General features: G+C 35.8%; 2 protein-coding genes and 1 long non-coding RNA gene across 3 annotated transcripts; 2 read left to right on the top strand and 1 right to left on the bottom strand.

Moving 5' to 3' along the window:
- Positions 1–6232: 6232 nt before the first annotated feature.
- On the top strand, positions 6233–9187 carry LOC144562609 (DCD domain-containing protein NRP-B-like). Its single transcript, XM_078311812.1, has 5 exons — positions 6233–7106; positions 7462–7562; positions 7704–7787; positions 8553–8663; positions 8985–9187. Exons 1-5 carry the CDS (start codon positions 6437–6439, stop codon positions 9024–9026), a joined length of 1008 nt encoding a protein of 335 aa, XP_078167938.1. The 5' UTR covers positions 6233–6436; the 3' UTR covers positions 9027–9187.
- Positions 9188–9675: 488 nt separating this feature from the next.
- Positions 9676–10735, top strand: LOC144562611 (uncharacterized). Its single transcript, XR_013514168.1, has 2 exons — positions 9676–9783; positions 10569–10735. It is a non-coding gene; the product is annotated as an uncharacterized LOC144562611 (long non-coding RNA).
- LOC144562610 (Nuclear transport factor 2 (NTF2) family protein) lies at positions 10076–13286 on the bottom strand. Its single transcript, XM_078311813.1, has 3 exons — positions 12772–13286; positions 11639–11835; positions 10076–10943 (listed from the first exon to the last, which is right to left on the bottom strand). The coding sequence occupies exons 1-3, from the start codon at positions 13144–13146 to the stop codon at positions 10664–10666; spliced, it is 852 nt and encodes a 283-aa protein (XP_078167939.1). The 5' UTR covers positions 13147–13286; the 3' UTR covers positions 10076–10663.
- Positions 13287–16019: the final 2733 nt, after the last annotated feature.

Here is a 16019-nt window from a genome sequence, read left to right on the forward strand (position 1 = left end):
GAATTTTTACCAAATGTTCTTTAGACAATATATATTTAGAAGAAGAAAAACATTGGCACGATGGAGCTAAACAGAAATGGCTAGAGGAAGGGGACAATAATATTAAGTTTTTCCACACAATAGCCACACACCGATCTAAGAAAAATAAGATTCGAGCTCTCGACATAGATGGCACTACCACTACTACCAAATCTGAAATTTCACAGCACATACAAAAATTCTATAAGGACTTGTTAGGTCAACCTGGACATATTTGTGCTTCCTTAGAACCAGATTTTTGGGACCCAAGTGACAAACTTACAAATTTTGAAAAACAAACGTTAGAACTGCCATTTACTGATGAAGAAATTAGACATGCTATTTTTGCTTGTGAGCCAAATGGCGCTCCGGGCCCCGATGGTTTCACTTTCAAATTTTATCAAGTTTTTTGGGATTTGATCAGTGGTGACTTTTGTCGATTATGTTCACACTTTTATAATCATTCCACCAAGCTAACTAGTCTGAATAGATCAATCATTTGCCTTATCCCCAAAGAGAAAGATACCAAATTAATCACTAAATTCAGACCGATTAGCTTGGTAAACTGTAATTTCAAAATTATATCTAAGATATTGACTTTTCGTTTAGAATCAATCATGAATAGGATCATTGATAGTGGTCAAGCCGCTTTTATCAAAGGGAGATATATTCTAGATAATGTCGTACTTAGTCAAGAACTCATACATTCTTGTCAGGTTAGTAAGGAAAAATGAGTGATTGTCAAAGTGAATTTTGAGAAAGCTTACGACAAGATTAATTGGACATATTTGTTGGATACATTACATAGTAGAGGTTTTGGGGAAAAATGGATACAATGGATTAAAGAATGGCTAATTAGTTCCCAATCGTGTATAAATATCAATGGCGACCTTACTAACTATTTCTTTTGCAAGATGGGGGTTAGATAGGGTGATCCCTTGTCTCCCTACCTTTACATACTTGCAGCTGACACTCTAAGTAAAATATTCATGAAAGGGCGAAATACAGATACTATTATAGGATTAGGACCTCCAGTTTAGTGATATCTCCATATTATATCTAAATTACAGCCCTGATTTACACTGAAACCTGTGCTTTAAAGCCTATAAATGTGGACTTTTTACTTATATTTCGATGAAATGTGGTACTGCTATGCTTTGTTTGGTATTTTGCAGGAAAAAGGGCGAAAAACTGGATCTGACTACTTTTCATACGGCCCGTATGACATTTTGTACGGCCCGTACAGGATCTGCCCAACTGCACATAAGGTTCCACAAAAGAGGCACAAAGTCTCCAAGACAAAGCACAGGCATACGGCCCGTACGAGGTCCCCTACGGCCCGTAGGGCGCTAATTCGAAAAATCCAGCTGGAATCTGAAATGAGCATAATTTAAGAAGGCCAAAAAGGAAGCCTCTGGGGGTGCGATCTGGGGCATTAAATGAGATATTTCCTCACCAAAAAGGGAGATTCACCACTGGAACTTGGACAACCTTTCTTGGGGCAAAAGACAAGAGGAGAAGAAGAGGAAGAGAAGTGAAAAACGCGAGTTTGCAACGGATCTTCGGATTTCTCCACTGTTTGGTCATGAACTCTTTTATTTTCTGTTATTTGTGTTATCTTGTGAACATGAGTAGCTAATTTACTTTGTTTCTAGGGTTAAGATGTAGTTTCTAGTTTGGTTTTGCTTGCATGCTACTTGGATTTTGTGTTGAATGCTTTGTTTTTATCTTGTTGAGTAGTATTTTGATTGCTTTATTTGTGCTTGCTTGAATTGATTAGTCATCCCGTTAGATGAATGCGCACATCTAAGTGTTAGGAGCCAAGTCTATGACATTTAATCCAACCGAATAAAGTATATGAAGTAGGGTGAAACCAAGGAGTACCCGAAAGGTGAAACTTTCCTTGAGGCGAAAGTCCTTGGATACTTTTAGTAAACCAACAAGTAACTTAGATAAATTATGCCAAAATGCGAAAGTTGAGGTTTAACGCATCTAAGAGGGAAGTATTTGAGTCCGGTAATCGGGTACTAGGCCAAAATGCGAAAGTTGAGGTTAGGTATCTAGATCTGGTCGATAGAAACCCTAAACATTAGTATCAACACAGAAAACAGTAGCTGCAGCATTAACTCGGGGTCCCCTACGGGCCGTATGCCTCGGGGCTGAACAGAAATGAAATATGAACCCTAGAAACGCCTTTCTATCAATTGAAAACAACTCTAATTCTCTTTTATTGCTTTTTAAACTTGTCATAAATCAGTAGAATTATTAGAATTAAATCAAACCAATTTCTCTCACTTCTAGAATCTCAAGTAATTTTAGGATAAGTCCGGTCATTTTCTTCCGTCCCTGTGGATCGATACCTGAGCATACTCATCGATAGGATAGTGCACTTGCTATCTGATTTGACAGAGTATAACAAAGGTTTAAAAGGTATAGCTTGCTATACTGAAACTTTGTAGCATATATTCTGTGCGAACATTTAGCTAATCATGCACATACCAACTGTCATTATGCGGACGATACTATCATTTTTCTTAAAGCTGATGAAGCTAACATAGAAAATGCTTGGTGGGCTCTCGTAGCTTTTGAAGCAATTTCAAGCATCAAAGTCAATTATTCCAAGACTTCTATGTTTCCTATCAATATATCTGATGTCTCTACCTATGCTTCCCATTTTAGATGTACACTTGCATCTTTTCCAATGTAGTACTTAGGATTACCTTTACATACCCACAAAATGTCTTCGATTGAATGGACTTTTCTTATTGATAAAATAGAAAAGAAATTACAGAATTGGAAGGGTAACCTGTTATCAATAGGAAGGCGTTTAATTCTAATTAATTCTGTATTATCTTCAGTTCCACTTTATTTCTTATCTATATACAAAATTCCTGATGGTGTGATAAACAAAATTGATCAAATTCATCATAGATTCTTATGGCAAGGTAGTAGTACAGGGAAAAGGAAATGTACACTAGTCAACTGGCAACGAGCATGTTTTGCCAAAGAGTATGGGGGACTAGAGATTTTAGATCTTAAACAAATGAATCTCGCTCTTCTCTTGAAATGGTGGTGAAAATATCGAGACCCTTCATATGTCAGCCCCTGGAAGGATCTGATTCAGTTCAAATATAACACCCCATCTACACTTAAATCTGAATTTTGGAACAATATCTTAGCATACGAACCGGGAGTCAACTCAAATATTCTGTTCTGGACTGATATTTGGTACCAAAACTGCCCTATGGCCTCTAGGTTCTCTTTTCTATTTAATATATGCTTTAACCCAAACATCTCCTTGCAATCTGTCATTAACTCTCAAGGGGAAGCCCTTCAATTTCGTAGATCTTTCGATGAGGTTCAATATGCCGAATCGCTAGCCATACTAGATATTCTTAGTCATTTTTCTTATACTCATTTACAGGATAAGCTTAGTTGGAGATGGGAGACAAATGTGAACTTTTATGTTCGATCCCTATATAAGATTTTGAATTTTAGAGGAGTAACCCCCAAAAATGCAATGTGATGGTGGCAAATCCTCATTCCAATTAAAATTAGGATCTTCATGTGGCTTACCCACAAAAACAAAATTTTGACAACCGAAAACCTCAAAAAGAAAGGATGGGTAGGAACAGATAGATGTCAGTTTTGCCAACAACCAGAATATGTTGACCACTTATTTGTGTCATGTCAGTTTACCAAACAAATCTAGTTCTACTTAGGGTCTTGCCAAAACATTAGTATTGTTTGGAATAGATTTTCAGATGTCATTAAATATGCCAATCAACTCCCCAAAAAATACAAAACAGCTTTCTTAATAGTTATAAGTGCATTTTGTTAGACTATGTGGAAATATCGAAATGAACTTTGTTTTGCTCAAGGGAATAAAAAAACAGTTAGACAAGTTGTTTTGCTTATTATTTCTCTTGTCCACTATTGGTCAAGTAAGGTGAAATCCCAAATCTCAGAAGCAACTGCACTGTGGCTTCCAGAGGATCTGAATGTGCAGCCCCTTGCGAGTTGGTGTCCAGATGATGAAGCTGATGCGACTCAAGGAGCTGAAGATGAAGGGATGCAAATAGTGATTTATGAAGAATGAAGCAAGAGAAGGTCCTGGGCTTTTCAGCCAAATTTTGTGTTTGTTTGTGCCTTAGCCTCATTGTGAAGCTTAGATATAAGGTTGTTTTGAGTTGTTTTATGCTGTTATGGTTGTGTTTTTTGAACAATGTGTTGATTTTGCTTTTATGGTATGCATCTTTGTGGGGTGTTGCAGCTTGCATGCTGCAATTCTTGAGTTCAAGTATTTGCTCCATGAGCATTACGAGTTTAGATGGGTTTGTTTTTTAATAAGGTGCAGTAGTCAACTGAAAACAGTGGTAGAAGTTAACTTTTTTTTTTCAATGAAAATAGGTCTTTTTAATCAAAAATTACTGTTTTTCTTACTATCCAGTTTAATTTGCCCAGAATCAGACTTTTCAACATAGCCCCGGTCCTTTAATTTTATTATCAGAATTTAATTTAATAAAAAATTACATTGAAAATTTCTAGAATTTAATTTAATAAAAAATTTAGATGCAAGTGTCATTACATAAATGATAAGATTTTTGTGTCATACTTCCTACAATGCCATTATCTTATTTCTTTCAGTTTTTTTTTCTCATTTCAACGCATGCTTATTTGCTCAACATACCAGAAATAGTAAAATCATCTTTTCTTGTAGACAAAAACGGAGATAATTCGAACCTTTCAATGTCGACACGGAATAAACTGATCAAATTAAACAACGCTATCATCCTTTTATTTCCGAGTCAATTAGTGGACCCAGCCGGGCACCTGTCCCGGTCCGGTCTGAACCGGGCAGGAAGCATGCGATCCCATGAGTCGACACGTTTTCAGTGGGCCACACATTTGATCATGAAACCCAACTAACAGATAAAATAAAGACAAGCAAGTACAAAAACCGACGGTCCCGATCTAACCTCCGGTAAAATACGAAATAAAGACACGGGCCCTTCAGCCCCTGTGTAGATAAATAGTCGTTATCGTCTAGAAAAGCGGGCCCACCACCCAGTCACCCACCACACCTGTTTTCCACTTTCCTGTTATTTGTCATCAAAGACACGTGTACGACTATTAGATGACCATCTGTTAAGTGCTCCTTTCCAGTTGTCCACTTGTCCTAGTCTAGACCATTACGTAGCGACCAAGTCAAGGTGCGTCTCTTTAATCCCTGCAGTGTCACGGTCTAACTCAGAATTTAATGCCATTCATTCATTAACTATATAAAAATAAAAATAAAGTTTCATGAAAATAAATAATATTCATGGTTGCGAGGAGGGCTGGGCAAAAAAAAAATCGAAATTGTAACTCGCTCAACTACAGCTCGTTTAACTCTGCTCATTTACAACTCGAATTGGTCAACTCGTTTAATAAATGAGCTGAGTTTGAGTTGGCTCCAACTAGCTCATTTATAATTCGGGTTACATAAAGTTACATAGTATTAGTCACAATAAATCTCAAAAATAATTAAATTCAAATATCTAGACTGTTATTTGTGCTTTGAGATTTGTGTAAAATATGTTTGAACTTGTATTGTATATCACTGGTTAAACGAGTTACAAATGAGTTGTGAGCCAACTCGAGTTGATAACGAGTTGAGTTCAAATTGGCTCTACAACTCGTTATTATCATCTTAACTCGAGTTAGCTCACTCGTTTATTAAATGAGCCGAATTCGAATTGGAGATAACTCGCTCAAACTCGGCTCATTTACAGTTCTTACTTCCGAGATTTAGATATTTTCATGAAAATAAATATCTTCAACGAGAAAACTCAATCAGTACTTTATTTATTTTTAGTACACTGCATCTGCACAGACTGAAACGAGGTATTCACGTGAACACGTCCTGGAAAAAGAATAGATTCATTTGCTTGGTCAGATTCACGTGGCATTGCCTGATTGGTCGGGCCACTTCAGTTCCCAACCATAATCTCAGTTGGTGCATTCAACTAAATAGCGGGTCAAATCTCGGAAACCCAAACCATAAATTACTGTCTTTAATGTTACTACACATATTCTTAGACAGACATCGCCACAGAATTTTGAGAAGATCTAGCTCAGTAACGCTTGTACCAGTCTCCACTTCCCTCCCGACGAAGTAATCTCCTTAATGCACCTCTAGAAAAACATTTAATTATCAATTCTAGAAACGCTGTCTCTTTCCAGTCGCTTGACATTTTTGGCCCTTTGCACGCGCTTTCCCTCTCTCTCTCTCTCTTTCCTGGAAATTTCTCTCAGCTTCACCTAATAAAACGACCTCCTCCCCTCCTTTCCCTCTCTCATTTCCAACACTCCCAAATTCACACCCCTCTACCAAATTCAGTTCTAGTGAAAAAATTGTTAATCGAATTTAGTAAACATGGAGGGGCTAATTAACGATTTGAACATGAGATCAGAGCAATCGTCGTTCTGGCAATTCAGCGATCAGCTCAGGCTCCAAACCGACAACTTCTCCGGTCTCTCTCTCGGCGACAGCATATGGAGCGACGGCGACCACACCTACTCCTCCAAGCCGGCCTTAGAAGATCGCCGGAATGTTGATGTGGTGAATCCTGATTGGAAGTCCAGTTTCTTGCCCCAGAAGCTCGCCTTTGGCAACAGTAACAACCTGAATCGGTATAATACACTTAATACTATTGAAACTGGTTATTCTAAAAACAGCACTGGAATAGCTAACAAAAATAACAACAACAACTACAACAACAACAACAACATCAGCAACGATTTTAATTATAACAACAACAACTTCAATGGGGAGATTAAGAGTTATTTCAACAAGGCTGTGACGAAGCCGATCGGCAACGGGTTTGCAAACTCAAAGAAGAATCATAGCAATAACGAAGGGAATGGGAAGAAAAAGAATGGGAACAATAACAATTACAACAACGGGAATAACAACAGTGCAGTGGATAAGAGGTTTAAGACTCTGCCTGCGTCAGAAGCACTGCCGAGAGATGAGGCAATTGGGGGTTACATTTTTGTGTGCAATAATGATACCATGGAGGAGAATCTCAGGAGGCAGCTCTTTGGTATGTCTAAATGCCTTTTTAATTTTATTAATTTTAATTATATTTTAGTCATCAGGAAAGAAATCAAAGAAAAAAACTATGTCACTAAAAGATTTTGCCTGCATGTGAACGGTTTATCTCAATTAGATTATTATTTCTAGAGTTTAAAAGATAGAAACAAAGACATATGGGTATGATAACTCCGATTTGGAGTATTGTATAAACTTCAAGCCAAAATTGAGTAATTAATGATTTCCTTATCACAAAAATGTGGTATTGGTGTTTAGGTAAAATTTCCTGAAGCGAAATTAAAAATCATATTATTGTATTAAGCATAAATTGTTGCATAGTTTAACAAATTTTGAAAAATTAACAGGATTGCCATCGAGATATAGGGATTCAGTAAGAGCCATAAGGCCGGGGCTTCCCCTTTTCCTCTACAACTACTCCACGCACCAACTCCATGGCATTTTTGAGGTCCTTTCTCTTTATAATTTCTTCCAATTCAAATTGTATCGTTTCTTCCACAGTAGTACTCGAAAATAAAAAAAAAACATTAATCAGTGAAAACTCTTGTGCTATATAAATTGTATTGATTGTATGTACTGGTTGTTACAGGCTGCTAGCTTTGGAGGAACAAACATTGATAGAGCTGCTTGGGAGGATAAGAAGTGCCCCGGCGAGTCTCGCTTCCCTGCTCAGGTTTTTTTTCCCTTTCCCTTCTCTTTTTCCTAAAAAATAATTAATAAAGTAAACGACCCGTTAATTTGTCCCTTCTAGGTTTTTGGTGGGACTTCTTATTTTTCTTGGTAATAACTTTCCAACAAGAACCATTAAGAAACTCCTTTTCTGGTTGAAAAGCTAGATTTATTCATTTTTGTTTGGAGTTGGCTGGATCAGTTAATTCTATACTATAATTATGGTAAAATGTGCCTGTATATAGTCCAGATCCAATTGGGACCTAATTCCTTGCGCAAACTGAAATATGTGCTATGGGAAGCTATTTGCTTTACAAAGCACTAGTAAGTCTGATGAGCGTATCCAACCACCTCCAAGTTCATAATTTCATTAATAATTTGCCTCATAGGCGCGGTTATTGGAGTAGGTTATTGGAGTAGATGTAAAGCGATACCTTTCAAAAACCACACAAGTCTAACATTAAAACCTTTTGCTTTTATTTAATTAATTAATTTTGGTTTGATGTGGATTGGGATGGGCCAACCACCAACTAATTTTGTAATAATTGTTATCCTTGCTAGGCTGATTGCTGAACCTAACACAAAAATCTTTCATTCACTTCAATTAATTCATTTCGTTTGATGTGGTTTGGATGTCTCGACCACCAACTAATTTTCTAATAATTTTCTAATAGTTGTTCTCCTAGCTATCCTAATTGCCGACATAATTGCTCTGCTTACTTGGTCCAAGATTGATTGCTGATATGATAAATTAATTTATTTTCATTAGGTGAAAGTTCTTACTAGAAAGATCTGCAACCCCCTTGAAGAGGATGCCTTTCGACCTATTCTCCATCACTACGATGGCCCAAAATTCAGACTTGAACTTAGCATTCCAGAGGTACATATTACAATATTCTTAGTTTAACAAACCATTGAACATTTCTAATTATAACAACCATTGAACTTTTCTAATTATTGAGACATGGTCTGATGAAATTTTCCAACTTGGCCTACATACAGAAATTGATTGTTTAATCTTATCTTTTGCAAAATGACAAAGTACTATTCAAAGTTCATTTTTTTTCCTTTTTGACTGGTAGTAGCATTCAGAGTTTGCTTTACAAAACTTCATAGTGTGTTGAAATGTCAATTCACCTAGTCACCATTAATTGACTTTTTGCAATCATGCATTTACTAATAAATATATGGTTATTTGCAGACGATTTCTCTGCTTGATATTTTTGAAGACAGCAATGCTTGAATTAAGGAACCAGGGCTTAGATGTGGTGTTCTGCTAATATACTAGGCCACATGAAAGTGGTGCAGGATTTTGAAAGAATGAAACATGCCTATGCTTGTATAATAGCGAAAAAGAAAAATAAATTATAGCGGTATTATTAGAGGATAGAAGTTTGATGTTAAGGTGCGCCTGTTAAGTGTTCGGTCTTGTAAAAAAATATCGAGATGTTAATAGTTACCATTATGATAATATTTTTACTGAACTTATGTGAGTCTTTAAAATCCAAATCTATTGGAGTGTGTACTTAATTATAATAAAATGCTCATTTATAAGCGATAGTAACCACAAACATATTTTGGAATGTTACCACGGTAATATATATTATCCACTAAGTTTAATCTGTGTAATCGGATGGAACTCATATGTTGAGAACGGGGACCGATGCGATGCGATGCAGAAAGGAAGAAAAAGGAAAAAGAGGAAATGACTGGGTTCGGTGCCTGTCAGATCTATATGCCAATGCACTACCAAGATATTGATATAACTTTCGAACGTATTGTATCGTGTGTTCCACGGTGTCTTCAAAATTAGGCAGCTATAAAACTGACCGCAGTTGTTCGTAATCCGATGTTTGAATTGAAAAGATCTCTCTGCATTTACTTTTCTTGGGGGAAATCAAAATGTAGATGCTGAAAAGTCAGCAAACTAAGTCAACAGTAGAGAAAAATCTAACACGCTCAAGCTCCTCTTATCCTCTTCTAGAAGCTAATTAAGACAGGTGTTTAATTCACTTTTTTTTTTTTAATGGGTCCGAAGTTACAATCGAGAAGCAAGTTTCTAATAGTTCGGCTGCAGCAATCAGTTAACAGGAAGTACAAAAAATGTGTTTTTTGTGTGGAAATATTATGTTCTTTTATTGAAGGACGAGAAAATCTTTCAATTGCTTCGATGAAAATTAATATCTTATAAGATTTACATTTGAAACTACGCGAACCACCAACTACTGGATAAGAAAACCAGAAATCAGGCCTAATAGGCCCCATACTACATTATAAGCTCAACAAAGAAAATTGAACTCAAGATCACATTTTTCTTATAGTCGGTCCAAGTAATTACATATTATACAAGACCCAAAAGAAAATTTCAAAAAATGCCCCCAGGTGCAAAAGCAACCACAAGTAAAACAGCGCACCAAGGGCTGATGGCAAATAGCCACATATCTCTACAATAACACTCTCAAGACACGTCTCAAGGAAAGAGAGGAAAAAAAAAATTGACATATTTGCATACCACTCGCATCTTATTAGAGAGCCAAAGGTGAACAGCACCCAGTGTATGCAAATTACGTCAAATCCACAATTACAGGAAATCTCAAATGTCAATTTTCTTAGACTGACTTGGTTAATTGAGCGTTTTAATAAAACAACCGTGCTTTGCATACTTGAGAGCTTTTCACAAATAACTAATTTTGTTAGTGGGACATTACAGAGGTTATCCTTCTACGGGCCAATCAATAGAGAATTTATGACTGTTTTTCTTTTTAGTTTCTTTGTTCTTTTGCAGATTTACTTGGAATTGCATGAACATGTAATTTTCAGTACTTACGATGGCTTTCAGCAATTTGAAAAATAAAATAAAAAGAGGTGAATTGTTGAAAATCATCCAAGAAAATTGAATTGGTTGGGAGCCCCGTCCAATAGTATAGGGGAGCTATGATGATGAACCATGTACCATCGGCCATTGTGAAACTCATACACATTGGTCACATGAAAGGGGCCTGCATCAACATCAGCAAAGGCTTTGAAAGTGAGCCATGCCATGTCACTGAGCACACGGACCCGCACATCCTGGAGCTGGAAACCCACTCCTTGGCCCGCTCCTGCTGCCCCTTGTCCCCAGTTGAATGCTAGTGCCCAGCTATCTATCACTGCACTGTACCTGTTTACAAATCCAAAAATATACATTAAATGATATGAATTGGAAACAACAATCATAAAATCTAGATTCAAATTAGAATAACCAGCAATTGGAAAGAACAATCATGAAATCTAGATTCACATTAGAATAACCAGCAATTGGAAAGAACAATCATAAACCCCAAAGGACACCACTCCCAATTAATGCAGTTTACAACGACAAAATACGGTAGGTTTCATTTCCATAAAGAGGCTTCGACAGTTAATGCAGCTTTTTACTTGCAAGAAAATAATGATGCTAGGTCACGATTCCAAAGCAACCCAAAAGTTGCATACACCAGTGCAACTCAGTCGCCTGGGACTGAGTTAGGAATCACAAGTAGACATACACAAACCCCCCCCCCCCCCCACCCAACCACAGGCTCACTCTTTGAACATCCTATACTGTCTGTATTCCAAAAAAGGAGGATGGTAGAACAGAGTTCACTCAAACAGTAAACAGCATAGCACACCCTTTCTGTTAAGAAAACGTATTGCTCAACCGTCATTTTTAACAAAAAAAAATCAACCAACTCCTTGGTTACTTCAAACATACAAGACACTTAACTTGAGTGCTAGGTTAGAAAATGCAAATTTCAAGTAGGGAACAGAAAGCCAGCTATGTAGAATTCAATACTTGTAAACATTGGAGGTTTATTAATTAGGTAGAGGCAATACCCGGAAAAAAGCTCTCCAGAGGAATGCACACACTTAACATAATCAGCATTAAGCCAGAATCGACTCATTGAAGGAAGTGATCTCTCTCTTATTATATTGTAGAATTCAGAGTTAACAATAATTACAGCTCTTGTGGCTGCATAGTACGCCTTCCATCCATCCCTTGGGTTTACATTATATTGCTCTGTAGTGAAGTCCTGATGGAACAGAAAACTTAAAATTAGAGTATAAAAAAGATTACTCACTGAAGTCCTCGGAATGAAGTGAACCATAAAAAAAAAAAGTAAAACGTTAATGGTTATCAGCTTAGCGAAAAAAAAATAGCTTCTGCAACTGACTCAAGTATTGGAAGTAATTTGAGTGATGTTTTCCTTGCAAAATATAGGTTGCAATGTGCGGTGCTGTCAGATCCTTGATCTTGGGGCAGCTGTTGGATCCGGTCATCAAAAGTGTACAACAATTCTTACATCTTTTTTTTCCACTTTTTCCTTAAGCAGATAACATGTATGAAATTATGAACTAAGATGAATTAAGGTGTCATTCACAACTTCAAAAAGATCCCAAAATTAAAGCAGATGTAGCAAAAGTAATAAAACTAAAGAAAATTAACATTAAAAAATTTCAGTAGCTTCAAGAAAAGGTCCCTTGATAAAATCACCAATCGGATTCAATAAAGTGTCATAAAAAGTATCAAAAGAAAACCGAAAGATGATGATGAATTCTTATAATTTCTCCTACAAATATAAAAACATAGGAAAAGGTCGAAAAGATTCGGAAGTATACGCCTTCGTTGCTGAAGAAATGTGAGGGATTTTACTTCATATTTATATGATATTTGAAAGCAGATTAACATTGCCTCCAAAAGTAAACACACACTTAAACTAAGTTATGCTAAGTACAAGACACGGTAAAAAGAACTTAGCAAGACAAAATAAATAGTAATGAAATAAGTTTATATTCCAGGTTAATTCAACCAGTTAGCGGTCATAAAATTAAAAGCCAGCAGGGATCTTAATTTCTTTTCACGGAATGACTAAATATCTAACAAAACATCAATTTTACATAATCATCCGAAACATCATCAATGTATACATTTTAATCCAAAAAGTAATTTCAGAGAGACCGAGTCAAACCTTTTTATAGAGAGCCTTCCAAGCGCCATCATCATTAGCAGCGCGCCTCATGGCAGAGTTAGTCATGGACAATCGACATAAGCTCGTATAATCTAGATAACTGAGCGCGTGAGTGGTAATCTCTGGTACCAACTGCTCCATCATGGATCCACCTTCTTTGACCTCCACATCCATTGCCTCTGACCCCATCTCTCCGTTCCTCCTTTCACCTTCGTGTTTCGCTCCGCAACAAGTGCAACCACACTTGGTTCTTCTCCTCTTCAACAGAATTTTGAAAAAGAGAGGAGCGGGATCGGATCGGACGGTCCAAAAAGCGCATATAGAGAAAATGGTGGCTGCTGCAGCGGCGATCAGGATCGGGCGGAGAGCGTGCATCGGGAAGACATGAGGAAAATCGGAAACCCTAGCGAGATTGTCGGAACTGAGCGAAAGAGACGTAAGGATTGGATTAGAGCGAGAGAGAGAGAGTCACAGAGACGAGGGCTAAGGCCGCTAGGGTTTTTTTCCTAACCTTTCTTGGAATATTTTCTTTTTGTCGGGATGGTATCTGACTCTCTGAACGGTCAAGTCGGGGGCGGTTTCTCCGACTAGTGGTAGGGGAAGCGTATCCTCTGCGGAGGTTTTACCTGCGGTGCTGTGCGATAGTTTTGATCTGGTCCGTTCGTTTCGGATCGGACGGACCAGATCAGATCTTGCCCGAATTTAAAAAAACTCAAAATTTGGTGAACCCTTAATCCAGTCCGTCTGATCCTAAACGAACGGACCAGATCAAAAACACCGCACAGCACCGCAGGTAAAACCTCCGCAGAGGATAGCGTTTCGTAGGAGTAGCGGAGAAGCTGGTTTTGCAAGGATCAGAATCTTTCCAGGTAACTGACTCAACACAATTAAAACGGACAGTCCAGATTTATTGTCATCCGGTGCCTATTCGGGATGGCGCAGGAGACAGTATTATTTTTATTTTGAGATTCGTGCCAAGTTAAAAGAACGGGCCTGAGCCGTCCATTTCAATTGTACTCCGTCAGATAACTGAGGGGATATGAATTCGTTTTGCTGCGTTACACTTTTTCGTTGGATCCCTTTAATTTCTTCGCCGACATTTTTATTTTTACCCCATTTAAAAATTATTTTAATAATAATAACCAAAGTTTAGCAACAATTTTAAAAATACCCCACCCGTGAAAAATTTTCACATGCTAGAATTTTAATTCTAATTTAAAAAAAAAAATTGTTTTTATTTTTTATTTTCTGTATTGAAATATTAGAAATGTTGGATATATTTCTTTGAAAATAGATGGAATACAATATAATTTGATTTATTAGAAAGACTGTAACAAATAACCCGGATCAATATTTTTCAGGTCGGATTTTTCGCAGCTGTAAGAAAAATTAATATATTTCTGTATGTGTTATTGGAAAAAAATAAAAATGCTTAGATTCTGAGTTATTGATCCCGGTTCAAAAGTCACTTCTATGTAATCTAGAAAATATTGTGATCACATTTAATTTATAAAAAGTTGTATCTATTTTGATAATTTTTTTTGAATAATAATTATTAAATAACTTAAGGTTTTTATTTTTTTTCAAAAATAGACACAACTTTTCATAAATTAAATGTCCTAGAAGGATCACAATATTTTCTATATTACATAGAAGTGACTTTTGAACCGGGATCAATAACTCATAATCTATGCATTTTAATTTTTTTCCAATAACACATACAGAAATATATTAATTTTTCTTACCGTCGCGAAAAATCCGACCTAAAAAATATTGATCCGGGTTATTTGTTACAGTCTTTCTAATAAATCAAATTATATTGTATTCCATCTATTTTTAAAGAAATATATCCAACATTTCTAATATTTCAATACAAAAAATAAAAAATAAAAACAAATTTCTGTTTTATAAAAAAAAAAATTTAAAATTTCAGCACGTGGAAAATTTCCACGGGTGGGGTATTTTTAAAATTATTGCTAAACTTTGGTTATTATTATTAAAATATTTTTTTAATGGGGTAAAAATAAAAATGTCGGATTTCTTCGGCAGCCCTCTTTTGTGTATTGAGGATTAAAAATCTAATTCTTATTAACGAACATATGTTTAATAAAATAATAGGATTAAGAATTAATATATAACGTGAATAAGTGTGGTTGTGATTTGATAGTGCGTGCACTGATTAACATAAGAAAATGTATTTGCAGACTAAATAAGTTTCATTCTTGTTCTTCTCACATTTTTTTTTTTTCAAAGACCCATTCTTTCTGGATTTTTCCTTTTTCCCTTTATTTAGTCGTTCTCGATCCAAATACAAACCGTTCGATTTTTAAATCAATAATTTGACTCATTTAGCCAAAACTTTTATCCATAGTAAAAAAAAAATGAAAAACGGTATAGGCAAATTTTAAAAATGAGAAGACATATACGAGATGTAGGCTCTGTTTACAAAAAAAAACTGGCATGCCATACGGTATATAGGTCCCGATTTTTCTTTTTAGATTTATGGTTTGGACTTATATGATGTTGTGTTATGTTATATTATGCTATATTAAGTTTATGTATTTCGAACTAGTTATGTAATGTTATGCTATATTATGATCATGTATTTTGAAATTATTATGTTATTTTTTTGAGAAAAGGTTTCTGTCCACCATTTGTCCACAACCTTATTCACTTTTATCTGTCTTTTTACAGTATACAAGATTCAATTGAAAATTTACAGTATTATTTGAAAATTTTACAGTATACGAGATTCAATTTTACAGTATATATTTTACAGTATGCAAGATTCAATTGAAAATTGTACTGTATACAAGATTTAATTTTTACAGTATACAAGATTCAATTGAAAATTCTACTATATACAAGATTCAATTTTACAGTTCTGCTGATTCAATTTTATAGTATACAAGATTCAATTGTAAATTTTACTGTGTAGAAGATTCAATTTTACAGTATACAAGATTCAATTAAAATTTTTACTGTATACAAGATTCAATTTTACAGTATGCAAGATTCAATTTTACAGTATACATGATTCAACCCAGTGCGGACGCTAATAATTAACTCTAACTGTCAATAACCGCTAATAACTTCCTATAACTGTAATTTTCGAAAGTACAGTTTGAAAGTACATTTATTTTGTCCTGTTGTGCAAGTTGCAATTTTTTTCTAACTATCATGGGACCACTTCAAATAGTTGCTGGATGTTTTGTGATTAACTGATATATTTTATGTGATATATTGTA

Source organism: Carex rostrata, chromosome 12, assembly GCF_964058835.1.
Source record: "Carex rostrata chromosome 12, lpCarRost1.2, whole genome shotgun sequence".
Lineage (NCBI taxonomy): Eukaryota > Viridiplantae > Streptophyta > Magnoliopsida > Poales > Cyperaceae > Carex > Carex rostrata.